The 27,825-nt window shown below is 36.2% G+C and overlaps 1 protein-coding gene across 2 annotated transcripts in view; it reads right to left on the bottom strand.

Annotated features, from left to right (window-relative positions):
- Positions 1-27,825, bottom strand: part of ABCB1 (ATP binding cassette subfamily B member 1) — a 218,533-nt gene that overhangs the window by 101,859 nt on the left and 88,849 nt on the right. The window contains exons 2-5 of one of the 2 annotated variants that reach the window (XM_025379381.1): positions 6,528-6,633; positions 6,313-6,383; positions 5,677-5,747; positions 1,326-1,374 (exon numbers count right to left, since the gene is read on the bottom strand). In XM_025379381.1, the coding sequence (XP_025235166.1) occupies positions 1,326-1,374; positions 5,677-5,741 (114 nt within the window). In that variant the 5' untranslated portion in view covers positions 5,742-5,747; positions 6,313-6,383; positions 6,528-6,633. Of the gene's footprint in view, positions 1-1,325; positions 1,375-5,676; positions 5,748-6,312; positions 6,634-27,825 lie in introns of both variants that reach the window. The other variant, XM_025379380.1, reaches the window with a different exon arrangement.

Below are 27,825 nucleotides of genomic sequence, written 5' to 3'. Positions count from 1 at the left end.
GGTTCACGCCATTCTCCCGCCTCAGCCTCCCAAGTAGCTGAGACTACAGGCGCCCGCCACCACGCCCGGCTAGTTTTTTGTATTTTTAGTAGAGACGGGGTTTCACCATGTTAGCCAGGATAGTCTCGATCTCCTGACCTCGTGATCCACCCGCCTCGGCCTCCCAAAGTGCCTACAACTATTTTATAGTCAATTTATTAAAATCCATTTTATAAGACAATCTATCCATTCCCTTACCTTAAAAAAATTGCTGTTACAACTGAATTATAAAGCATGTGCTGTTAGACTTAATTGGTTTAGCAGTCTTCCAGGTTCTAATCTCTGGAATCTTTCACCTAACAGTTCACCTAAAATTGTACTCTTAGAAAAAAGGAAGAATCCAGGTAGATAAGAGGTCATTAACTAGGCAGGGCACACAGCGGCTTACACCTGTAATCCCAGCACTTTGGGAGGCCAAGGCAGACGGATCGCTTGAGATCAGGAGTTCAAGGCCAGCCTGGGCAACATAGTGAAACCCTGTCTCTACAAGAAATACAAAAGTTAGCTGGGTAGGACGGTGCACACCTATGGTCCCAGGTACTTGCAGGGCTGAGGTGAGAGGATCAGTTGAGGCTGGGAGGCGGAGGTTGCAGTGAGCCAAGATCATGACACTGAGGTCATCAACCAATCACACCTATACGATACCTGTCTGATTCCAAGCGTAATTAAAGAAAAGCTTCTAAAAAACCACTATGCAACCAGAAAATGAAATAAAGAGTTACGATAAGGTTTTCGAATTCTAGACTTTCATCCATTTAGCACAGGGGAACAATGGCATACGACATATTTGAAATCATAGTAATAAATAATCAATTGCTACCTTTTATTGTTAGAAATGGATTTTGAACTAAAATTTGCAATGGACTAACCTAAACGGCCTAAAGTTTGCATAGTAATAAATAATATATTGCTGCCTTTTATTGATAGCAATGGACTTTGACCTAAAAAACCTGCCAGAATTTCAGAGCCATTAAAGACAGCATTCTATGTGATTGGTTTCCTTTATGCAGATGGGAGAGGTACTTGCGTAGATAATGAATCACTGGCAACGTAGTTCATTAGAAGAATTGAAATCTAAGTCAGGAATGGTGGCTGTAGATTAGTAATATACATAGCAAGTTATGATTAGCATTCTCCTGAAAATAAGCTAAATCAACCAATTTATTTTGCTTCTCCATTAACATACCCTGTAAGAAAATCTTACATCAGATGAAATATCTCTTTTCCATGTAAGGAGATGTCAAATTTCCAAAGTATTTTGAATAGTTCATAAATTCAAAACTCACCATTGAAAATACACTGACAGTTGGTTTCTTTTCCTTCTTATCTTTTTTACTGCAAAACAGCAATGGAATTACATAAAACTTTAGAAATTACACAATTTATAAATTACCCAAATTAATATAGAATGTATATTTAATGACAAATAGGATGAAGAAATATGTCTATATTATACAGTTAAAAAACAGGATAATAATAGTATAACCCCATTTATAATGTTTAAGTATGTTTACATGTATCTTAGAAATCTACATATGTGGTTATCACTGAGTGTTGGAATCTCTCTAAAAGTATTTTCTTCCTTGTGCCTTTGACATTTTCTGATTTGCTATGATGAATACATACATACACCCATTGCAATTAGAAAAATATACATACTGAAAAAAGAGTTACCTGTTTTTATTCTTATTAGAAAATCATTCATCTTTTCCCTTAATTATGCATCTCCTTGTCATTTGAATAATGATGGCAGTAGATATTTTATCCATCTACTACCTAGATATTATTCTTAATCATTCCCTTTCTACTGAAGTGTAGTGGCAATTAGATGCTGGACATAACTAGCCTAAGAAGAAAATTAAATTACTCTTTATGAGCAAATCTAATTGTGAAAAAAAATGTCTGGAGCCCTAAATGGACCATAATGAAATAAATGCACTCTAGAAAGTTATGGTAAAAAATGATGTTCTATAAATTGTCAAAAAGTTGTCCTCAGGCATAAGGTCAACTATTATTTTGAGCCCAGATACAAATGAATCTAACTATGTAGCCCATTTTCTACTCTGTGTAACTGCCACCTGGGATGTGAAAGCAAACCAACCGTAAGAAATCTGCCTCATCTGTATTTTTGTAGGTATAAAAGAAAAAATATTTTAGAAAAGATTTGTGTTATTTTTTACACAGTTTTTAAGTTCATAGGGTAAAGTCATCTTTGTCTTTGTTCTTTACACTAAGTGAGGTCAAAAGAGGTGAGGAGACTTCTAAAGAAAAAAATCCAGAGTTTACCCATTTGGCTTTGGAGTAATGTTAGACAGACATAAAATACACAAACATAATTCTTCAGGTTTGGTCCCACCCAATTCCCAGTAAAGGCATGGTTTCAGTATCCCTGGAACCAGGATGAAAGGAGAAAAACAGCCATAAATAGTTGAGTTTTAGCTCTAAGCTTTTTATTTATTTTTTTGTTCTCTAAAACTGCTGCTACTCTGGAGAAGTTATAATGTTCCAGGCACTGGCTAAGTAAGCACTTCCTACACACAATTCATAAACAATTCTATGAGGAAGACACATTTTTGTTCTTTTAGAGATGTAGAGGAGTGAGAAGAGTTAACTTGTCCAAGGTCCACAGCTATAACTAAGCCAATATTTAAATGCCAAGTCTGTTCCCTGACCACCAAACTATAAGGTGCAACCTCAGATTTCTGAGATACTGCATCACACTAAAATGCACTTTCACACAAACTCTTACCCCTACTAGATTACGTACTTAACCCCATTAGCACAAAACACAGTGCTTAGAAAGACAAGTCATTCATCAAATACCATTTTAGGAAAGAACCTTTGCTAATAGACATATTCCAAATAGCACTATTATCCCAGCATTATCTACTACCAAAGCCACATGCTTCTTTACAATCCCATGTTAAAATAAATTTAAATCAATGACAATGAACACAATTTAATAAGAACTACTTATCTAAAATATAATCTCTAATTTGAAAAGAGAAGTCTGTAGACCACGATAGAACCAATAATAGAAATACGTGAAAGATCAAACAATTTTCTTTACTGTTTCCCTTCACATACCCTCAATATTTCTTAGTTAAATCTACCTAAACCTTTGTATAAGTACCTAATTCTTTAAGCTATCAAGTTTTCAAAAATAAAAAGTTAAAAACAAAAAGTGGAATACCTATCCTCCACTCTATGGAGCCTTTTTCATGGTTTATATGAACATTTTCGTTACAAAAATTTTCAATTTCAATCACATGTTCTCCTACCATTATCACATCTAAGAAAAGTGATTACAATTTTTATATTGGCTAATATCTAATGCACATTAAAATCTCCCAAGAATGTTTTCCATAGGATTTTTTCCTTGTTGAACATTTACGTCGTTTTTGTTTTGTTTTGTAATGTTCACACACTACATTTGGTAGTTATATCTCTTTAGTCTCTCTTAATCTAGAAGTCCTCCTTTTATTTTTTTAACATTGGCTTTTGTAAAGAAACAAGAAGAACTGTCTTATAGAATGTCCCACATCTTGAGTATACCTGTATCAAACTGAATACAAATGGGAGGTTCAATAAATGTAAAATACACATCAAACAGGAGATTTAGCATAAAAGGGAATGTAAACTATCTTATTAATCATTTTGATTACATGTAGAAAATCCAATCTTTTGGACATATTGAGTTCTATTAAATATATTTACAAAATTAGTTTTATCTTTTTATTTTTAGTTTTTACTGTTGCTACTAGAAAATTTTAAATTACAAATGTGACTGACATGATAAATCTATCGGACAGTCCCAGTCTACAAGTTTAATTGTATTCAGACTAAATGTTTTTGCAGATATATTAGTATTTGCTAGGTGATGTTGTTTACTCAAAATCCAAGTGATGAGTCGTTTACTACAGTCTATTCTACAATGAGAGATACCAAGTCTGATCACTTGGTTAAGGTGCTAACTGCAAAATCTTTAATTGGAAAAGCACATTCTCCTTCCAATTAGTAAATATTTTGAAGAAAATTCTTACAACGTTTTTCTTATGGTTTAGAGTTCATTGCCAATCCTTGCCTGAATCTATTATAACAGTGGAAGTTTCACAATAATAGCTGGAATTTTTCTGTAAAGATCATTGCTTTATTTTCTCTACCTCTCACACTTTCTTTCAGTTTCCCTCCTCTCAGAATATTAAGGATTCAACAGTAGCATTCAGTATTTCAAAATCGATTACAGTTACGCTGTTCTTTGATGCTCAAATTGTCCCAGAGTTGGCCATTGGAAGCCCCTTCCAGACAGCTCAAGTATGCTTTTGATTACTCCATTAAACTCCACTTCCTTATTTTCAGGTAACACAAGATACTCCAGGTTCTTTTTCTATTTTTCCTGTCCCAGACCTGGCTGAAATTAGCTATTGAGGGGTTCATTTCTTTTAGGGAGGAATGGTATTTAGAAACCAATATCTGGTACTAACAGTGCTCGTTGTTACTCTCCCTTTCAGTGGAGTGAAAATGAACTATTAAAAAATTATGAATTCATATTGAAATTTCCAATGCAAACTTAACATTATTTTTAAAAATATATTTAATTTCCACATTTGTATTTTTTCTCTTACACTGAAAAGCTTGGTTTCTTATAATATTAATATGTTTACTAACATAATTTACATTATAGTTTCTGATATTAATAAATTTACTAATTTATCTTACAATTTACTAACAATGAATCTATAGAGTGAAGTTTTAAATTTTCCACAACGGCAGAGCACCATGATCAAAATTTACTTTAAATAATTATTTTCCCTATGTGATTACATTACCAATATTATATACAGATATTTATTGCCAGTTAAAATAAAAACAACCTAAATGTACTTTTGACCTTCCGTTCCATCAGCCAGGCCACAAACACGCGATGTTTACATAGCCATTCACCGGAAGCAAGAGCCTGGACCACAGAGCAGATCACCAGCAGCGTATGGCTGACGTGTGGGCGACCAGCACCACTTGAAAAGCAGAAGTTCACAAGACAGAAACACGTATGAGCATCCGCCTGTCTGGGGCAGGAAAGCTGAGGAACAGGCATACCAAGACTAAGGGAAAGAGGCCGGGAAGGGTAAAAGGGTGGAATGAAAAGGGGTTGGTGAATGGCTAAGAACGGTTGGATAGGACAAATAAGTTCCAATGTTCGACAGCAGACAAGGGTGACTCTAGTTAGGAATATATTGTATATTTCAAAGTAGCTAGAAGAGAGGACTTAAAATGTTATCAACACATAGAAATGAAATATACCCAAGGTGATGGACCCTCCAAATACCCGGACTTGATCATTACACATTCTGTGCATGTTAAAAAACGCTTCCATGTACCCCATTTCATAAATATGTAAAATATTATGTATCATTAAAAGAAAGAACAAAAAAGACAGGGAAAATGCATATGCTGTGCTCCAGGCAGCCAACAAACTTCTGCTCTAAGCAGGGAAATGATTCCAAAGGCTGGCTTGCGTTTCTTAAAATAAAAATAATTAAAAACAACAACAATACGTCGTTTAATTCAGAGCTGGAGGCTAGAAATAAATTACTCAAATCTCGCAAATATGTAAACTATGAAAATGAAACTAGCTACCTTTTACTGTTCAGTTTAAAAAAGTTCTTCTCTGCTCCTCCATTGCGGTCCCCTTCAAGATCCATCCCGACCTGAGAAGAAAGCGCAGCTCATTAGCCAAATGCATGACCCTCAGGCGCGCCGGAGGTGAGACTAACCTTTAGTCCCCCGCCGAACCCCAGAGAGCAGTAAGAGGGAGCGCTGGCCATGATGCTCCAGCTGCTCTGGCCGCGATGGGCACGGCAGGGGCTTTCCTGTGCGCAGGGTCTCCAGCACCTCCACGCAGGCAGAGTTGGGGGTCTGGCAGCGCGTTCTGGACTGTGCCCGCCGCCAGTGCGCTTCTCCCTCCCGGTTCCCGTCGCCGCGGACGATGCTGCCTCCCACCAAGCGCCTGCGGCTCAGAGACCAGGTGCCCTCACCGCGCGGGCTCTGAGCGCTCCGGGCAACATGGTCCAGTGCCACTACGCTTTGGGCGCTGCTCCAGGAGCTCCTGAGTCTAGATCTCACCCACTTGGTCCCCATGGACTTGCTAGCGGTCTCCACACCATCCACGCCTCAAGAAGCCCTTCTCCCATGAAGACCAAGTTCAGGAAATCTGAGAGACTGACACTTCTTGGGAACTGTCCCGTAGTAGCACCCAGCTTTGCGTGCCCCTACCTCGCGCTCCTTGGAACGGCCACCAAGTCGTGAAATTTTGGAAGAAGATACTCCGACTTTAGTGGAAAGACCTAGCGGAAACGAACAGCAGCCGGCCTCTGCTTCTTTGAGCTTGAAGAGCCGCTGCTCGAATGAGCTCAGACTTCCTATGAGAGCGAAGCGGCTGTGCTCAGCCCACGCCCTGGCGCCGTCCCTGCGCAGCCAATCAGCCTCACCACAAATGACTGCTCCGGGCGCGGATTGACTGAATGTTGATTCTTCGAGAAACTGCGAAACAGGCTGAATTTCGAGGAGGAATGTTCTCGCTTCCGTTGCACCTCTCTAGAAAGGGCAAGGTGGAGAAACGCGCATCAGCTGAATCATCGGGGACATTTGAACATATAGAGACATGTCTCTCGAAGTTCACGTACGTCTTCATATCCATATAACAACAGGACGTAGTTAAGGGAAATTTTCTCGGGATTTGCGTTTAATACAGTTAATACAAAAACTACGACCTCTCAAATTCTGTATCATCTTTCTGCTTCCTAACACCTTTGAAAAGGCCAGGATAATTTTTTCTGCAGTGGTCTTTCTTCAGCATGTTTGACGGTTTCTGAGTTATATCTGTTCATCCTTTATTTGATGATAAATGGAATGAAAGAAAAAGGAAGTTTTAAAAAATATAGAGAGACAGGTATTTCAAGGTAGAAATGGTGTTTCAAAGCGTGTAATATTTTAAAACTTCAGACGTTAGATCAATGGCCGTGTTTTTCCAGGACATTTCAAATTCTTACATTTTAATTCAAATTAGTAAAATAAACATAGCATGTTTTAGCATATTACATTAGTTATAATTTCCTTCCATATTTACTGCCAACATTTAGTATTTTTTCCTGTCCACTATTTGTTTCAAACTGAGGAAAAGTACGTGCAATCTGCACAAATCAAAATTGTAAAGCAGTGCTAACTCACATCAGAGTTTTTCTTCTCATGAACATAGAGGAAATAGGTTTGTTGTATCCTCTAGTCTACATTCTATGACTTTCACATATTACCTATCAGTTTATTGCATAAGTTTAGAAGAAGAAAATCACTTTTTCACTGCATAGTCTGAGGATATTTCCTCTTTCTTTAAATAACTCATACTTCAAAGCCATAATTTTTTTCTATTCTTGACTACAAATTTTCCTTACCTTGATATATTTTGTTCTTGGCCTTACAATGAAGTTTTCTTTTCTTCTTCTTCTTTTTTTTTTTAAACAAATTGTTAATTAGGCCTCTAACACTGTTCACTGTTTAAAGTCTTAACAACAACCCTGTGGTCCATCTGGGGTAAATGTATAAGCTTTCATCTTCATCACATGCATTTTTAATCTTATTTGTGCCTATGATCTCTGATTTCACTTTTGTTTTGCTTCTTCCTTTATCTCACCTTTCATCTATGTAATCTTGTTGTATTTTATGTATCCTTTTGAATGGCCTTAAACCCTCCCTCAACAGTGCAGGATATAAATACAGTGCTATGTTGTTAGACTGATTATACTGTTTCTACAATCTTGAGCATCAGGTAAAGATCTCTATCAAGGATATAAGTAAGTTAAAGATCAGAATAGCACAGATATTTTAAAAATAAGATTCTACCATTCTATTATATTGTATTCAATTTCTTTGCTCCACTGACATGAAAATGTGAATATAAAACATGATGGACCTAAAACAAACTAGCTCTTGCTACTTTCAACAGTCCTTGGCTTCTTGAAAGACACCAGTCTTGCATTTGTGCTACCACCACTCCTATCAAGCTGGACTTGGCTGTTCTCCTTAAGCTTCCTTAATTTCTGGTGAAACCTACTTAGTCCCCTTGCAAGTTGACACTCACATACCTTCATTCAAGCAGTGATATTTCCATTTGAAGTGACTGCCACCATCTGCACCTTCTTGTCCTCCGCCCTCATGTAGCCATTTCACCAACTTGTCTACACTCTCAGAATACTAAAGATTTGCCTCTCTGCTGCAGTCTGTTCTATATGTATCTGTGGGAGTAATAATATATAATGATAATAACAACTAACATTTATTAATTACTGGTCATTTATCAGGAACTGCCAAGCATTTCAAAGAGATTGTCATTTAATCTTGACAAGAATCCTGAGAAGTAGTTACTATTGTTGTTACTCCCATATTACAATAAAAGACACTGAGGTTTGCGTTATTTGCCCAGTCACACAGCAGGTAAGCTGCTAACCAGTAGTCCCTCTCTCATAACTGCACTCTTAACCACTACCCTACACTGTAGTACGTTATCATAGGACACTCCACTTCACTGCCTTTTTCAGCCCCATGAAGTGTTTTCTTCTTAGGAGTTCATCTTGGAAAACCTGCAATGGCTCCCTGCCACAGACTATATCACATCTAATAGTTTCCTCTTAGCTTTTAAGAACCACAACACATCACTTCTCTCTAATCATCTTCCTCACCCTCAACATGTACATATTCACTCCATTTCAGCCAAACTCACTGGGTTTCTCAGATCATAGGCTCTTTTCACTCTGTGCCTTTCCACGTGTAAATCGTTAAATTAATTTACAAAAGTTTTCTTCTTTAGTACCTGGCTCCATTAAAGTATTTGGACTTCAAAGGCAGAAAATCTTAGATAAGGACCGTCTCTGCTGATTATTATGCGTAGGTTTGAACAGGTTACTTAACTCTGCTGTCCCACAGTTATCACTTTGGTAAAGAGTAGATAGTACCTTCTAATGTTATGGCAAGATTAAGTGATTTGTATATTTAAAAGATTTGTACAGTGCCTGAAACACTCTAAACATTCAACATTGTTATATGTTAGTAGTAGTGCCCTCTTCTCAATCTCTTTTTGCCCTTCCTTAGCATTCTTCAGCACTCGTGTATGTAGTCACATCTATTTATCCGTATATGATTGACCAATTATTCTCATATCCCAGCTCTCTGAGTCCTTTATTATGAGTATTAACAACACATTTATAGAAATTAAAAAGCTGTTCACCTATTTTTCCTTCTCCTATGGTTTTTAATTCTTCTGGATGTTCTTCTCATAACACTTTTATTGTAAATCTTATGTATCTTTCTCTGATCCCTCTAATAATTTATTTTCTCTCTTTTTCCTAGCTCTCCTATTTAGCCGATCTGAGTCCAAATTGAAGGCTCAACATGCTTAAAGAAGGAATGCAACTCACCTCAATGAACTTAATCGACCTGAGGCAGAGAAAGAGTACAAGTTTCCACCCAGTCCAAAGAGCAAGATATATGACTCAGCTGTGTTATCAATAATACAGGATCCACACACTCTCCACCCTTTCATGTGTAATGATTTTTATGTATGAAGGACATGGGACATGTGATTGACGTAATGATGGGGGATATTAAATGACTGTACTTGAACTCATGTTGGATTACATCAGATTGCTTCTATGGTCACTGTGTTGAAAGAAAAAAATCCAGATTCGGAAGGTCAATATGATCATTTTCAGAGGTTGTTTGTCTTGCCATCATTTAGCCAATACAGCAACAGACATGACTTGTGTGAAATGGTGATCAGATGATAAATTAATTTAATTTTAATTAAGTCACTTAGTGACTTAGCCACGTGATAAATCAATGGCAAATAGAAACCTGAATTATACTCCTCTTCGAACCCTTCCCCATCTAATCCAGCCGGAAATATTTTCTACCACTCCGCAATCCTACTTTTCAGTATCTGCACCTCTCATTTTGTATTTATTAATGTTTCATATGATGATGAGTTTTTTAAAATATTCTAACTGGACAGAGACTTATACAAAATAAAGTTTCAGTAAATGTTTGTAGAAAATATTAAGTGCTGAGAGTATGACATCAGAGACAGATTTATGGAAATTACACTAGTAGACTAAATGCCTGAGTTATCATTAGTGTGCCTTGAAAGATCCGTTGCCATGGACTATCTCCCTTACCAACTTCTTTTTATTGAGACAGAGTCTTACTCTATCGCCCAGGCTGCAGTGTAGTGGCACAATCCAGGCTCACTGCAACCTCCACCTCCTGGGTTCCAGCGATTCTCATGCCTCAGCCTCCTGAGTTGCTGGGATTACAGGAGTGCACCAGCACACCAGGCTAATTTTTGTAATTTTAGTAGAAATGGGGTTTCACCACATTGGCTAGACTGATCTTGAACTTCTGGCTTTAAGTGATCCGCCCACCTCAGCCTCCCAAAATGCTGGGATTACAGGCGTGAGCCACCACGCCCTGCGTCCTCAATCAACTTCTAATATCTTTAAAACTCCATTAGAGAATCATCTCTCTGAGTAAGTCACTGCCCCCTACCATAATAGTGCAAGAAATGTTTTCAAATGAATGACAAAATTAAGAGTAGAGAAGACAACTGAGTAAGATCAAGGGAAATAAGAAAATGAAGTGGCAACTCTTAGAATTCCAACTTCATAACTTACTAGCTGTGTGGTTTTGAACAAATACTCCACCTCTCAAAAAACTTGGTGTCTGTGTCATTCAAATAAAGACAAAAACAGCATCTTCCTAGGGTTTTTGTAAGAAGAAAATAAGGTAAGATTTGATGTGTGTCTGGTATAGACTAAATAGTAGTATTTCCCAAATATCCTAATAAATGTGGTCAATGGAGCCAAGATACGAATAAAAGTTAAGAACGTGAGAGTAAAAGTGATGACTGGAAAGGGCTAGTAATGGACATTGAAGGTAAATAACAATATGGAAATAATTATAAGGATTACTTTTAAAGAAATCTATAAAAACAACAAAATTATGAAGAAAATTGAATAAATTCACATTTAAAGCCAACAACAAACCATATAGCTATTTATTGCAAATATCACAATAGGTTAATATTCTTTATAGAGAGCGCATATAAATGGATAAGAAAAAATTCAAAGGTCTAAATAGAACTGAGCAAAGGATGCAAATAGGCAATGCATACAAAAAAGTATGTAGTATACGGGGACACAGAAGAAGACATACTGAAATATTCATGCTAACTACAAAGAAATGCAAATTAAAACACCATAGATATTTTGAAAAATGAGACTATCACATGCTCACAAGAGTTGAATAAAACAAGTGGGAGTTGAAAATTATTCAAATGAATAAGGAAACGTATATAAGGAAAACTTCAGTCTGTCTGACTCATTAATTCAATTTTTGGAAATCTATCTTAAAGAAATAATTCCAAGTACGAGAAAAAATATCAGCCAAAGGTATTCATTGCTGCTTTATTTTATAACAGTAAAAAATGAGCAGTGACCTGAATACTTAATCACATATATATGGATGAATTCATTATTACACATCCTCTTTAAAAAAGTAGTAATATAAAATGTGCTTACAGAGCTTGTGATAACCTCAGAAAACACCTATGCTAATATGCAAGGAAAAAAGGCAGGGGAAAATGATAACAGCATAATACTCACTATATGAAGCAAATTAATTGGTATAATACTAGAAATAAAGATATCAAAGTGTCAAGAGTGATTATCTTTTAGTGATGAAAATTAGGTCAGAGTTTTTTACTTTAACTTTTTCTGTATTTGAGAAATTTCCTATACTAAAAGTGTATTATTTTATAATAAATTTTTATAAAAGTTTGGAGATGGGGATGAGAATGAATTTTCAGAATCCTGGTTATTGGTATCTGTCTCTCAGTGGAGTTTACTGCTTATTAGTCACATTGGATGAAGGTCAAAATTAACTGGCTAAAACAAGAAACAGTGAAAATTCCCAATATTTTTCATTAATAAGTTTCTCATATTTCTGAAAATCTTATCCACGTTTCTAAGAAAAGTGAGAGAGGAAGAAGAGAGAAAGGTAGAGATAGAGATTCTCCTTAAGTAATAAGAAAATACATGAGAGCCTGAAATAACTGGATTCTAGCTTTGGTCATCAACTATCTATATAAGTTGGATACATTTTTTTTTTCTAATTCCTTTTTTCATATCAGCCTCAAAGAGTTATTGAGAAGATCAAAGCCCCAGAGGTACTTGTCATAACTAAGCACCATATACCTCCTCCACTTGAGGAAGATAATATAGAGAAGTCCAATTAAGGACTTCATTGTTATTCTCCTGAAGAATTTAAGTTCTGTGAGAGTAGAAATCTTGTCTCTATTTTTATTCTGTATACAAAATGCAGCACATACTATGTGCTCAATTTTTCTTTTGAGATACTTAGAGCAATGTCCATTAATAGCATTATTTGACATTTTATAGCTTATCCGAACAAATAAAGATGGACTTATGCTGGGGGAATTATTTTTTTCTTTGATTTTTTTTTCTTTACTTAATTTGTGTGCGTGTGTGAGACAGGGTCTTGCTCTGTCACCAAGGTTGGAGCTCAGTGGGGCAATCACAGTTCACTGCAGCCTCAACCTCCTGTGTTCAAAGGATCTCGCCACATCAACCTCTCAAGTAGCTGGGACCAGAGGTGTGCAGCACCTTGCCTGGCTAATTTTTTTTGTTGTTGAGATAGGATCTCACTATGTTGCCCAGGCTGGCTAGAACTTTTATTCATCACTATGTGGCAAGTACTTTGCTAGATGCTGACAATATGAAGATGAGCCATGTGAAGTCCCTCAAGTTCTGTGTGTGTATGTTTTTAGAAGTGAAAACTATTAGAATAATGTTAGCATATAAGACAACTGTTTTGTTTTCATTTTGTTTTTACAAACAAACTGAACTTATATATCTAAAGTGACCAACTTCCTTTCCAAAGTCAATACCCAAGGAAGCTATGTACCAATTTCGATGATGCCTGCCAAGAAATAGTTTGAACTATTTTGTTGGATTTGTCCCCAGAGTCTACAGAAATATGATTTTAATGTCCTCAGTAATAGCACATTTTGCCTTTTACTGATAAATTTAAGTTTTAGAAACGAGATAACCCGACATTGCAGTGAGGAACATTGACTTTAGCATCCAACAGATTGGGATTAAGTTCTGGTCATTCGATATTGGAAAAATTATTTCTTTTGCTGCAACTAAAACTTCTCATTTATAAAATGAGACAGTGAATGTAAAGCAATTAGCTTAGTACCTGGATGTCTATATTCTAAATGCTTACTTGTGCTTATGTTGTTATTGTTAATAGACTAGCAAGTGATTTACTTAAAAGAAGTTTCAATTAAAAATGAAATCTGGCTATAAAGTAATGAGCCAAATTTTCTCCTGTGCTTAGTAAATTATTCTGAAGATTATTCCTCAGGGAAATTCCTTTGACATTCAACACATATTTGGTTGGAGCCATCCTACTATGTATCTGTTTTATAATTCTCTTAATTTATAACCAAACCCTTTGCCCTACAATATCAGCACTGAGGAATTCCTGACATAAAAATAACAATATTACCTAAAATGGCTTTTGAATTGCAGAGCTTATAAAAACACCATTTCCCTTTTAGTTTTTTTTTTTTATTGTTTTATGATTCATAGACTTTGAACTTGCTTAATCTCAAATGAACTCTCTCCCGGGAGCAAGGTCAAATTAGTTCAATGAGGTAATGTTCACTCACTTATTTCTTTAAAACGGTAGTATTATTTCACAGGACATATCTATTTAAAATATACTTCTATATACAAGAAACACTGCTAGTAGACCAATGAATAGTTGGTTAGATCTGACTTTACAATCTTAAGTTAGGAAATACTTTATTTTAAATTTGTATTGGAAATTCATTCATTCACTCAACAATATTAATCAAGAACCCTGTATATGTCATTTATTACTCTAAGTGCTTGGTATGTATCCATGAGCAAAACACACAAAAATCCCTGCCTACGTAGAACTTATATTTGGTGGTAAGAGTAGGCAGGTAGATAACAACATACTAAATGAGTAATTTTGTATGTTAAAAAGAGTAAAGTGTTATGGAGAAAAACAGAACAGGGGAAGGAGAGTGGGAGTACCAGGTGGGCAAAGTTTACGATTTTAAGTAGGATGGTTAGGGTAGACCTCATTAAGAAGATAACTTTGAGCCAAGATAGGATAGAGCTGAAGGAAAGTTTTGAGTGGTACCATTAATATATTGGAAATCCTTGAATACTAATAATTTTAAGGTTTTTCTTTAAAATGATTTCTAGCGTAGGGTAATTTCATGCTCTAGTTTTTCTCTTTGGATTCACAGATGTTTGAGCTTGCAAGAGAATGTAGAGGTCATCTTATCCACTTCCTTCACTACACTGAGTCTCTGAAATGCCAAAGAATTTGACCAAAGCCACACATTCAGCTAGAAAGAGAGCCAAGTTAACAACACAGGTTTTCTGACACTGAGCTTGCTGTTCATTCTATCATATTGACAGGAGGATTCTAACAGTGAAGATTTTATATTGGCTAGCATGGGAATCCATGCTAAAGGGACAGGTGCAATCATATTCTCTAGCTATTTTACTTCACTTTTGCATCAATTTTCTGTCATCTTGATTTTATTTTTGCTCTTGACCAGCCAGACCAGCTTGTTTTAATGATCATTCTTCAGGATCCAGCAGAAGGGCTGTAGGTCCTAGTGTACATTTTATCTACTTGCCTTGCTGGTGTCTGTAATTCAAGTATCTGAGATACCGAAGCTGGTCAACTGAGGGCCGAGGTGTATTTTAAGGTGCAAGATTTGAAAAAAAAAAAACCGTGAAGGAATTGCTATTACAAGTTGCACTTTGCACTTTGATTATAATTAGTAATACAAATTTCTGTAAAATACCTAAAACTCTATTAACACTTAGAAAATAAGGGAATGAGGCTAACAGTAGTGTAGAAACACTAGCAAAACTTAATTTATCACACGACCCTTTCCTTGAGACACAGATGAATTCTGATTCTTATCTTTTTGTTGATTTCCCTTGCGTGTCTTTTCCAGTGAGATATTTTGTAATTCTGCCAAATATTTGACTTATTGTCTCTACTGTTTGAATAATATGCCCTGACCTTGTAGTTGTGTTCCTTCTAATTGGCAACAAGTCATACTGCAATGTTCTTATGAGAAACTAGCTTTTTCTTTTCTTTTTTTTTTTTGTTTTTTCTCAGCCAGGGTCTTGCTCGGTCACCCAGGCCCTATGGCAGTGGTGCAGTCATTGCTCTCTGCAGCCTCCACCTGTTGAGCTTCAGTGATCCTCCCACCTCGGCCTCTAGAGTAGCTGGGACTACATACTACCAGATCTGCCTTTTTTTTTTCTTTCTTTCTTTCTTTTTTTTTTTTTTTTTTTTTTTTTTTGGAGAGAAAGAGTCTTCCTGTGCAGCCCAGGCTGGTCTTGAAATCCTGGCAATCCTCTTTCAAGCGTTCATCCTGCTTCAGGCTCCCAAAATGCTGAGATTATAGGAGTGAGCCACTGCACCTGGCCTGTTCTTTTTGTTTTACTTGAATACTATGCATTACAATCAAAGTAGCTCATGCAGGCCAGGTTTATCCTTATTACCATTTCATCATGTGGCAAAGGCAAACCTTCTTACTATTCTATAGTCAAGTTTTCCTTATTCTCTATCATCTTTGTTACAGTTTAAGACAAATAATTATAAAAATTGTGTTGCAGAAATTGACACTTGAGTGGCTCTATGCATCTCATATTTGATAACTGCCCAAACAGAACTCTTAATCCTGTCCCCACATTGACTTCTTATTCAGCATGCATATCTAAGTACATAACATGACTATTTACTTTCTGTCAGAAACCTGGAAGAAGAGGAGAGGTTATTGCTAGCATCCCCTTTCCCCTTACTCTCTATATCCAATTTGAATCCAGCGTCTTCTCAACAATGACAATAACTTTGTCCAAACCACTATATCCACCATCCATCTTCTCTTACTTGGGTTACTTTAACTAGTTTCTCCACATTTACTCTGGTCTTCTTCTAATTCATTCCCTTCATAGCAGCCAAAGTAATTTGTAAAATCTACATAGCACCATATTATACCCATGGGTAAGGCCTGCAAGGGCTTTCCACTGCTCTCAGGTTCAATTCCAAGCGTCCTCATTAATCTGTCTTCTGCTTACCTCTACAGACTCAGGCCACTTCTCCCTTACTCCTTCATGATCCAGCCACACTAGTCTTCTATCAGCAACTTGGAGCTTTGCTAGGCTCTATATTGCATGATGCTGAGGTTTGGGCTTCTGCCCAGAGCGCCCATTAAGATGTTTTTTAGCCCTTGCTCTCCTCCCTTCCTCCCTCCTTTTGAGGTTCCAAGTCTCTACTGTATTCATCTTTATGTCCTTGAAGACCCAAGGTTTAGCTCCAACTTACAAATAAGAACATGTGATATTCGATTTTATTTTTCTGCATTAATTTGCTTAGGATAATGGCCTCCAGCTGCATCCACGTTGCTGCAAAGGACACAATTTTATTCTTTTTTAGGGCTGTGTAGAATTCTGTAATATAGATGTACCACATTTTCTTTATCCAATCCACTGTTAATAAGCACCTAGGTTGATCACATGTATTTGCTAGAATATAGCATGTATTTTAAAAATGTATTTTTAAATGCTTACAGCAAGTCTGAATTACTTAATTTACACAGATTTGAGTTTTCATTTTATGCATCTGTTGCAAATAAAATAATTAGGGTAAGAAGTTTCTCAAGGGAATTGTTTTTTTATTATATTGTTTTATTTTAGATTTTCATAGCATGCTGCAGATGGTTTCTGCATTCCAGTTCTAAGAATTTTATAACAACTAAATTTAACAAATATTTATAGAGCAATTGCACTGAGCATGCTAGATATAGACATAAATTTAATTATTCACCTTAAAGGAGCTTCTAATACACTTGAGGAGAGAAAACAAAACAACTAATTTTTGTTGAGCTCCGAAGTCAGGTTTTCCCACTGAATCTTGGCACAGAGAGTATTAAGATTATCTTCATTTTAAAGAGGGAACTAAGATTCAATGAGTTACAAAGTGAGTGGCAGGACTGATTTGCTTGACTTCCTTATAGATTCCAGATATTAGTCCTTTGTTTAATGCATAATTTACAAATATTTTCTCCCATTCTGTAGGTTATCTGTTTATTCTGGTGATTGTTTCTTTTGCTGTGCAGAAGCTTTTTAGTTTAATTATGTACCATTTATTTATTTTTGTTTTAGTTGAATTTGCTTTTTGGGTCTTAGTCATAAATTCTTTGCCTAGGCCAATGCCCAGAAGAGTTTTTCCTAGGTTTCCTTCTAGAATTTTTATGGTTTCAGGTCTTAGACATAAGTATTTAATCCATGCTGCGTTAATTTTTATATATGGTGAGAGATAGGGATCCAGTTTCATTCTTCTACATGTGACTATCCAATTTTCTTGGCATCATTTATTGAATAGGGTGTCCTTTCCCCAATCACGATTTTGTGGGCTTTGTCAAGGATCAGTTGGTTTTAAGTATTTGGCTTTATTTCTGGGGTCTCTATCCTGTTCTGTTGGTCTATATGTCTACTTTTATACCAGTACCATATTGTTTTGGTTACCATAATCATATAGTATAATTTGAAGTTGGGTCATGTGATGCTTCCAGATTTGTTCTTTTCACGTAGGATTGCTTTGGCTATTTGTGCTCCTTTTTGGTTTCATATAAATTTTAGGATTGTTTTTTCTAATTCTGTGAAAAGTGATGTTGGTATTTTCATAGGAATTGCACTGAATTTTTAGATCACTTTGGGCAGTATGATCATTTCCACAGTATTGATTTTTCTAATCCATGAGCATGGGATGTATTTCCATTTGTTGGTGCCATCTGTGATTTCTTTCAGCAGTGTTTCATAGTTTTTCCTTTAGAGACCTTTTACCTCCTTGGTTAAGAATATTCCTAGGGTTTGGTGGTTGTTTTTTTTTCTTTTCTTTTTTTTATTCATTGTAAGGGGGATTGGGTTCTTGATTTGATTCTCAGCTTGGTCATTGTTGGTACATAGTAGTGCTACTGATTTATGTACATTGATTTTGTAACCTGAGACTTTACTAAATTTATTTATCAGATCTAGAAATATTTTAGAGGGATCTTTAGGGTTTTCTAGGTATAAGACCATATCATTGATGAGATAATTTGGCTTCCTCTTTTCCAATTTGAATGTCCTTTATTTCTTTTTCTTGCCTGATTGCTCTGGCAAGGACTTTCAATTTCTCAAAATTTAAAAGAGAACTACCAATTGGCCCAGCAATCCCATTACTGGGTATATACCCAAAGGAGAATAAGTTGTTCTACCAAAAAGACATATGTGCTTATATGTTCATTGCAGTGCTAGTCACAATAACAAAGACATAGGATCAACCAAGATGCCCATCAATGGTGGACTGAATAAAGAAAATGTACCACATATACATCATGGAATACTACACAGCCATAAAAAAGAACAAAATCATGTCTTTTGCTGCAACAAGGCCATTATCCTAAGTGAATTAACACAGAAACAGAAAACCAAATGCCACATGCTTTCATTTATAAATGGGAGCCAAATATTGAGTCCTCATAGACATAAAGATGTCAACATTACACACTGGAGTCTCTTAAAGAGGGAGAGAGGAAGGGGAGCAAGAATTGACCTATTGGGAACTATGCTCACTACCTGGATGATGGGATCTTTCATAACCTTAACTTCAGCATCATACAATATAACCACGTAACAAACCTGCACATAGACCTCCTGTATCTAAAATAAAAGTTGAGATTATTTTAAAAATACTTCCCTTAGCTATAAAACCTATGTCCCTTTAGTCAAAAATTGATCTATAAAAGGAAATTACCAGTTTTGAAAAGTTTATTCTCATCTATTAATCTAGACAAACTTGGTTTGTGTTAAATTATCCTTTGGTTTTATGATAATATTTAATATCCTCTATTTTTGCACAAACAATTCTAAATATTTTATTTCTTTTTTACTTTATGAAGCTAGTTCTCTACTATAAACCAAAATAGTTATAATGTGATGAGTGAAGAATCTCATGCCTGTAATCCCAGTGCTTTGAGAGGCCAAAGCAGGAAGATTGCTTGAGGCTAGGAGTTCAAGACAAGCCTGGGCAGCATAATGAGACCCTGTCTCTAAAGAAAAATTAACAAATTAGCCATATGTGGTGGCATGCACCTATATTCTTAGCTACTAGGGATGCTGAGGCAGGAGGATTACTTAAGCCCAGAAATGTGAGGTTACAATGAGCTGTGATCATGCCACTGAACTATAGCCTGAGCAACAGAGCAAGACTCTATCTCAGAAAAGAAAGAAAAAAAGAAAAGAAAGAGAGAGAGAGAAATAAAGAAAGGGAAGGAAACAGGCTTGGCTGATATTTATATGTGATAGATTACAGCATTTTCTAGTTTATGGCATTTCAGTTCATGGCCTTGCATCACAAAGCATCAGATTAAATAAAGATATTTTTCAAGATGAATGCTTGTGTAACAAGAGTGTTGCCATCTAAAATAAAGCAAACTGAGATGTGTTAATAGTTAGCCTGTTTATATATTTATAATTACTACTGGTTTTGGCTTTAATTCTTGTTACACTGTTTCCTGTCTCTCCTGCTAATATCCAGTTTAATAGCCTGTTTAGGTACGTATAATATTTACTAATGGTTTTGCCTTTTATTCTTTTTTTTTTTTTTTTTTTTTGAGATGGAGTTTCCCTCTGTCGCCCAGGCGGGAGTGCAGTGGCGCCATCTCGGCTCACTGCACGCTCCGCCTCCCAGGTTCATGCCATTCTCCTGCCTCAGCTTCCTGAGTAGCTGGGACTACAGGTGCCCGCCACCACGCCTGGCTAATTTTTTTGTATTTTTAGTAGAGACGGGATTTTACCGTGTTAGCCAGGATGGTCTTGATCTCCTGACCTGCCTGCCTCCGCCTCCCAAAGTGCTGGGATTACAGGCATGAGCCACCACGCCCGGCGTTGCCTTTTATGCTTATTGCATTGTTTCTTAACTTTCCTGTTACACTATACATTCACAAAGGAAGGAGCTCTATCTTGTCCACTTCTATAATCCCCAAAAGCCTCTGCACAGAGTAGGGGCTGCATCAATATTGGCTCAATTAATGGATAAATAAGGTTTGGGCTGTGTGTTTAGTCCACTGAGAGTTAACAAGAGGCCAGTGTGGCTGGAGTGGAGTAACCAAAGGAAAAGAGTGGTAGGGGATGGTGTCAGAGAAATGACATATGGTTAGATCCTGCAGGGTGTGTAGGCTGTCTTGAGGACTTCGTCACTTTGAGTGAGAGAGAAAACCACTGAAGAGTTTGGAGCAGAGAAGTAACATAATCTCATCACTCTGGCTACTAAATTGAAATCAGATTATAGGGAGCCAAGGGCAGAAACAGCTGGAAGCTGGGAAGCTGTTATAATGATGCAGGTGAGCCCAGGGGAGCGTAATAGTGGGAATAATGAAAAGTGCTTAGATTCTGGATATAGTTTGAGGGTAGTACCAACAAGATTGCAAAAGGCCTTACATGCCATGATAATATAATTTGTAGACTTGTGTGATACAGTTGTTAAAATAGCCTATTAATAAGAAGTGATCAAAGGAGGAAGGAAAAGAAGGGCAAGAAGCCGTATCAGAATCTCTAGGGTTTGTTAAGTTTGAAAGGCGCATTTAATCTGATTTTCTATTGGAAAAAAATGATTTTTGAATACAAACTACAGAAAGTAAAAATCCACCAAATATTTTTTACTGAGGGGGTGGTGAGATATTCAGAAGACTGAGAAAGCAAGCATTGAGGAGAGCATAACAACCTCATGCTTTGCTAATACTTATGTTCAGAGTAAATAGAAGGTGCAATTTATACTTTTATAGCTATTACCTAGTATAAGATGCTTTAAGGTAGATTTTAACATAAAGTTATATTTTATAGTAGTGGTATAAAATAATAAGCATCTACCTTCTAAAAGTATGTACCTGAGTGTTATTTATATCCAAAATGGCATCATCTATTACTTGGAATAATAAGATAACTTAAATATGAGTATTGTGGGCTATTGTTAGTTTGTTGGGATTTCTGCATTGTGAGGCTTTCGACATCTTGTGCAGAGTGAATATATATATAAGAAAAGGATGAAGATAATCCCAGAAACCCTTTTCATCAAACCTGAAAGACTATAGAGCATTTGTTATAAGACTATGAAGAAGGGGAAATACGTGATAAGGAGTGATGAATGTTTTGTGCAATCTGGAGCTGACACAATTTCTTGTTTTTTGTTTTGTTTTGTTTTGCTTTTTTAAGCAGAAACAATGTTAAGGTCAAAATTATGGAGCTCTTGCCAAGCCACCAGACTTGATATTCACCAGAATATCTTAAGGAAGGACAATTAATGATAATAGCTAACAATTGTGCAGCACTTCTACACATCACGCCCTGTTTTAAGAGTTTTGTTTAGGATCATGGTATTTCCCCACCAGGTAAATATCAGGAGTTTCATTAGTTATTCATTTATCTTATCCCAGATCCTATGTAATTACCATATGTACTATCATTATTATCCCAACCTTATAGATTAGAAAACCAAAGTATATAGAAATTATACAGTTTTCCCAAGGTCATATAATTCATGAACAGCAAAGCTAAGAGACATTTGTATATGCTCTTCCCTTGTGATAAGGGCAGCTAGAATTGGTCTAGAGACCAACTGGTCTCTTCCCTTGTGATAAGAAACCAATTGGTCTCTTCTTTTGTGATAAGGGCAGCTAGAATTGGTCTAGCTCTTCATCTAAGAGATAGCAAGCAAACTTGCACAAATTATTGATGAAGCCTAGTAGGGAATGGGTTCGTGTGGCAAGGGGAGGGGAGATGAGTTCATGGGAGTGGGATATAAGTTGATATGGGTTATATGTTCTATGTAGTCCATAAAATTAGAGTTCTGCCTGAGCCTGCAATCTGGGAATCACAAAATTAGTAAAATGAGATTATCTAGATCTATTGACTTGGATCCCTTTAAGTGGTTCAAGACACAGATCTGTTCGCTAAATTTCACTTAAGGGAAGAGAGAACTCACACATAAACAGGCAATCTTGTACTCAGGCATTCCCTTTAGAAATTTTCAGTTCAAAAAATTTTTATCTGTTCTCCAATGTATTTTTCTTTTTGACAGAAGATAACAATGTCCCAGAAAACCAAAACTTTGGTGATGTGTATGTCAAGGATCCCCATATATTATAAAGGAGATGTTTTCTGAGAACCTTACTGTGTTAAAGGTTAGAAAACATCTAACAATGACAACATATGTCCTTCTCATCTGAGGCAAAACACAGCACATTGTTGAAAAAGCAGCAGTGTTTGATTATTGTTTGTCTTCTTCTGTAGAGTACAACTAGGCTCAGTACATGAGATTGCACATTACTGCCACCTATATCAGGGACCTACTACAGTTTTAAAACAAGAACTAGAGCTTCCAATCACAAAGACAAGAGTCCTAACTCTTAGGGAAACTAAAGAAATCTTGCATTCGGAGTGCTGTCAAATCATTTTGGGGCAGCACTTTCTACTTAATGTTTTCCGCCATTCTCCACATGGCAGCCAGAATGGGCATTTCAAAACTCAGATCTGATCTTGTGAGCCTTTGGTTTCAAACTGTTCCAAGGGCTTCTCAACATCCTTAGGATAAAGATGAAAATGTTTACTGTGATCAGTGAGCCTGTGAATAAAACAAATCCTATTTTCCTCTCTGGCCTCTGTCTAGCCATACCCTCCTGATCCTCCTTACTCTCTGAGCTCCAGCCACATTAACTTCAGGCACAGTGTATTTCCTCCAGCCACAGGCCATTTGTACATGCCCTTCCTCTGCCTGGATAGTTTTTCCCACCACGAGTTGCTTTACCTAGTTCACTCCTATTCTTCCTTCATACCAGAGTTCAATCATTACTTCCTTCCCTGGCACCCTTGCAGAGCAACAGTGTTGTCTAACTCCACGGGCCCTGTTGACATTATCTTCCATGGGAATAGTGCCTCCTGGAGTCCTGCCCCAGCTTCTTTTATATGTTCTTCTCTCCTTTGGAACATTTATCACACTGTATAAAGTATGTATGTGTTGATTTCTTTAGGTTTTGATACCTCTCTCTCCCATCCAAATCTAAACTCTATGAAAGCAGGAATTTTTGCTCACTATTGTACACCCACAGTCTAGCATAGTGTCTATCAAATAATGGGCAACTAAAAAATATTTATTGAATGAGTAAATACAACAAATGTTTGGAGACTACCAGTAGGTTGATAGTCTTGGAGACTACCAGGAGGTTAACAGTCTCTTTGAATTTAGCTGTATCCAAAGTCCTATAAGCCTATCAATAGAAATAGTTTGTGTTGGGGAGGACAATGCCAGGTTAACAGACACTTAAAATACATCTCTGTACAGAATGCATTGCTTCTTTCACCACTGTGGTTCTCAGATTTCTAAAATGGTCCTCATGATCTTGGCTCCCTGGTATTACTCCTGTGATTACATTACTTTGCACAGCAAAGGGATTTTGCAGATGTAATTAAGGTTACTAATCAGTTGACCTTGAAATAGGGAGATTATCTAGGTACATGAAATCTAATCACATGAGCCCTTTAAAAGCAGACAGAATTCTTTAGTTAGGGGTTGAAGTCAGAAATTTGAATCATGAAATTTGATACATGGAGGAAGCCATATGCAATGGGCTTCAGAGCAATCCTCAGAGAAGAGCCAGCCAGAAATCAGGGACCTCACTCTTACAACTGCAACGGGATTCTACCAACCACTTGAATGAGCTTGGAAATAGATTCTTTCCCAGAGTCTCCAGTTGAGGACATAGCTTAGCTGAAACCTTTATTTCAGCCTTAGGAGCCCCTGAGCAGAAAACCCACCTGTACTGCACCAGACTTCTGACCTACAGAACTTTCAGTTAATAAATGGGTGTTTTTAAGCCATTATGTTTGTGTAATTTGTTATACAACAATAGAAAACTAATATAACCATTAAACATTGGCTTCCAAATTTTGTCAAGAAATATTTGAGAAGATATTAACCTCACTGTCAAGGTCAATTATATAAACCACAATGAATTAACTGTAAGCTTGGCTGGGCGTGGTGGTTCACACCTGTAATCTCAGCACTTTGGGAGGCCAAGTGGGCAGATCACTTGAGGTCACAAGTTTGAGACCAGCCTGGCCAACATGACAAAACCCCACTTCTACAAAAAATACAAAAAATAGCTGGGCATGGTGGCACATGCCTGTAATCCCAGATACTCAGGAGGCTGAGGCAGGAGAATCACTTGAACCCAGGAGGCAGAGGTTGTAGTGAGCCAAGATTGTGCCACTGTACTCCAACCTGGGTGATAGAGCCAAACTCCATCTCAAAAAAAAAAAAAAAAAAAAAGGTAAGCTTGACAAATATCTGAATGACAACCACAATATTCTTCTTTTCCTTACTAAGGTTTATTGGTTGACACAGGTAAATATACTTGGCCAAATTTATGAGTTGAACGCTGCTGCTGTCCAATTTTTGAACGCTAAGCAGAAATCTTAGTGACTGCAAACTTATTTTTATATATACATACAAACACATGTATATATATATTAATATATAAATGAATAAATAGACCCTGAGATTTCAAGGGGAATCACTAATGCCATTGTCATTTTGACATATTTTGACCCTGAAAGTTCAAGGGGTGATCATTAATATCATTGTCATTTTGTTATATTTTAAGCTTGCATAAGCAGAATTCAGTCATGGATATAGTAAATTGGTACCAAAATGTCTTTTAATTCTCTTAACCTTATGGATTACTGAGAGAACATTTTCTTAAAAATTATGAGAAAGAGTCTCATTTAGTCTATCCATAGGAAAAATCAAAACAAGATTTTCTTGATCTCATGGCTGAAAATTATGTTTAGGCGTTTGTGAGTAACTCATTTTTTTCTTTATTTTTTAGACAGTCTTGCTCTGTCATCCAGGCTGGAGTGCAATGACGCGACCTTGGCTCACTGCAACCTCCGCCTCGCGGGTTCAAGCGATTCTTCTGCTCAGCCTCCTGAATAACTGGGACTACAGGCGCATGCCACTACGCCCAGCTAATTTTTGTATTTTTAGTAGAGACGATATTTCACCATGGTGGTCAGGCTGGTCTCGAACTCCTGACCTCATGACTCATGATCCACCCTCCTTGGCCTCACAAAGTGCTGGGATTACAGGCGAGTAACTCGTTTCTGACTGATGTTTAAAAGTCTTTGCCAAAATATCTTCAATAGGATTTTTTTTTCTAAAGAGCTTACATTTGAATCTGTTGCATAAGATAATTTACAGAAAATTACTTTGTGGAATTGGTATTCCCACATTTTAGTTATGAAAGCAAATTCTTAATGTTAAAGAGATTTATGTGGTGTTCCACTAACTTCACCATTAGTCTTTCTTTTTCTGAGCTAGTGCCTGGAAAACCAATAGAATCATAACAAAAAAAACGGGTAAACACTTTTATAATCTAAGCATACAAAGCTTTTCTAAGCTTCATGTGAAAACAAAAAATTATAAAAGTTAAAAATACAAAAATTTGACTGCATAAAAATCAAACCAATAGAATCTGAAAATCTATTAAAAACAAAAAATACATGTTAAAAGGTGATTGTGCAAAAATGTGTAGCTTTCCTGTGTAAATACTGTAACTATTTAGGAAGTATAGTGGAAAAAAAGAACCCTACTGATACAAAAAACCCTACTCATAATATCAGTCTGAAACTCCATGATAAAACTACAAAATGCCACCAAGTGAAACAAAAACAAAAACAAAATACATGAAGAAATAGACACACTGTCATCTTAGATCACTGCAAATATTGGGAAGATGTTAATTTTACCTTACCTATAAATGCCAAGCAATTTTAATCAGAATCCCTATAGGCTTTTCTTGGTGGGAAGGATGTGTCAAAATGATTCTTATGTTAGGAAGAACAGACATTCCAGAATTACCTAAGAACATTCTGAGAGAGAACAATTGGGGAATACTAACCTTACAAAATGTTAAAAATAATTACCAGGCTTTGCCACTTATTAGATTTTGGTACCACTAGCTCATAAATGATAAATCAATGGATAAGAATAGAAAATCCAGCAGTAGATAAAATTGTATACATTTAGTACCTGACAAAGGTAGCATTTATATCAGTGGGAAAGGATGCATTATTTGATACTAGCATTGGATAACTATTGACTATTTGGAAAGATTAGGCTCTTTCACCAACTGACTCTTACACAAAGATAAGTTCTATAAATATCAAACATGCAAATGCAAAAAGAAAAATAAATATTACAGAAAAATTGGTAAACATTCGTATTATCTAAGCATATAGAAGTTTTTCTAAGCATTGTGTGAAAACCAGAAATTATTAAAAAAACCAAAAATTTGATTGCATAAAATTCAAAATTTCTATAGGAAACAAAATATTATAAACAAATACAAATACAGAGTAACATATTGATGAGAAAATATATTGACTGTGTGTAGAATAAACCGATTTAGGTGTACATTTTTCTCTTTTGTATGTCTGGAGACCTATCCAGAAAAAAGTTGTTGTGAAACATTAATGTTAGCTGTTTCTATGGATTTATTATCATGAGCACAATTCTTTATTGAAATGCAACCTTGCTATTTAATTATTTCATAATACATTTAATATTGGCAGTAAGGCCAAGATGAATCATTTAATAAATAGAATTGGGACCATGGTTAATCATTTGAACACTGAAATTATATCCTAATTTCATACTTTCATATAGTGCAAATAGCTTAACTATTTTTGATATAAAAAAGAAACCATAAAGTATATAATCTTAGAGGTGGCAAAGGCTATTCTAAAATGATCAAAGGAAAAACCAATAAAGGAAAATATTGATGAATTTCATTTATATAAAATATTTTAAACATCTCTTTATAAATAACTCACACCATAGGTAAGGCAAACAACGAACTGGGAGAAGTATTTGCCATACATACAATAAACAAATATGATGATGAGCCACTACAATGAAGACTAATATTTGTTGGAAAATATGGGCAAAGGGCATGAACAGGCAAAAACATAAATGAACAATAAGCATATGAAATAAATGTGCATTTTCATTACTAATAAAAAAAGTTAAAATATCAAAAAAGATATTGCTCTTTACTTATGTGGAAAAACAATAAAAAGAATAATAGTTCCTAGAGTGAGCAAGAATGTAAGAAAACTTATGTACTGTTAGTAGGATGTAAATTGGTAAAACATCTCTAGGAAAAAATTTAATTTGTGGTTACAATTGTGCATATCTTTTGATTCAGAATACACTTTCTGAATAAAAAATGAAAGCCTGAGCTCCAGAATTATCTAGAGACTACATTCCATGAGTGACACAGTTGGTCAGTGTGTAAAATCCTTCTTGATTCTTAAGAACCATGTGTACAATATCGGAGTTTTGTGTTTAAGCCTCATCTGGAGTTACTTTCTCAAAAAGGCAGTGAAACATGTTAGAAAAAACAAGATTATGAGCCAGTTGTGGTGGTACATGCCTGTAATCCCCGCACTTGGGGAGGCCAAGAAGGGAGGATCATATGAGGCCAGGAGTTCACGA

Source organism: Theropithecus gelada, chromosome 3 (genome assembly GCF_003255815.1).
Source record: "Theropithecus gelada isolate Dixy chromosome 3, Tgel_1.0, whole genome shotgun sequence".
In the NCBI taxonomy this organism is placed as follows: Eukaryota; Metazoa; Chordata; class Mammalia; order Primates; family Cercopithecidae; genus Theropithecus; species Theropithecus gelada.
This window is presented reverse-complemented; position numbering and strand designations above follow the sequence as displayed.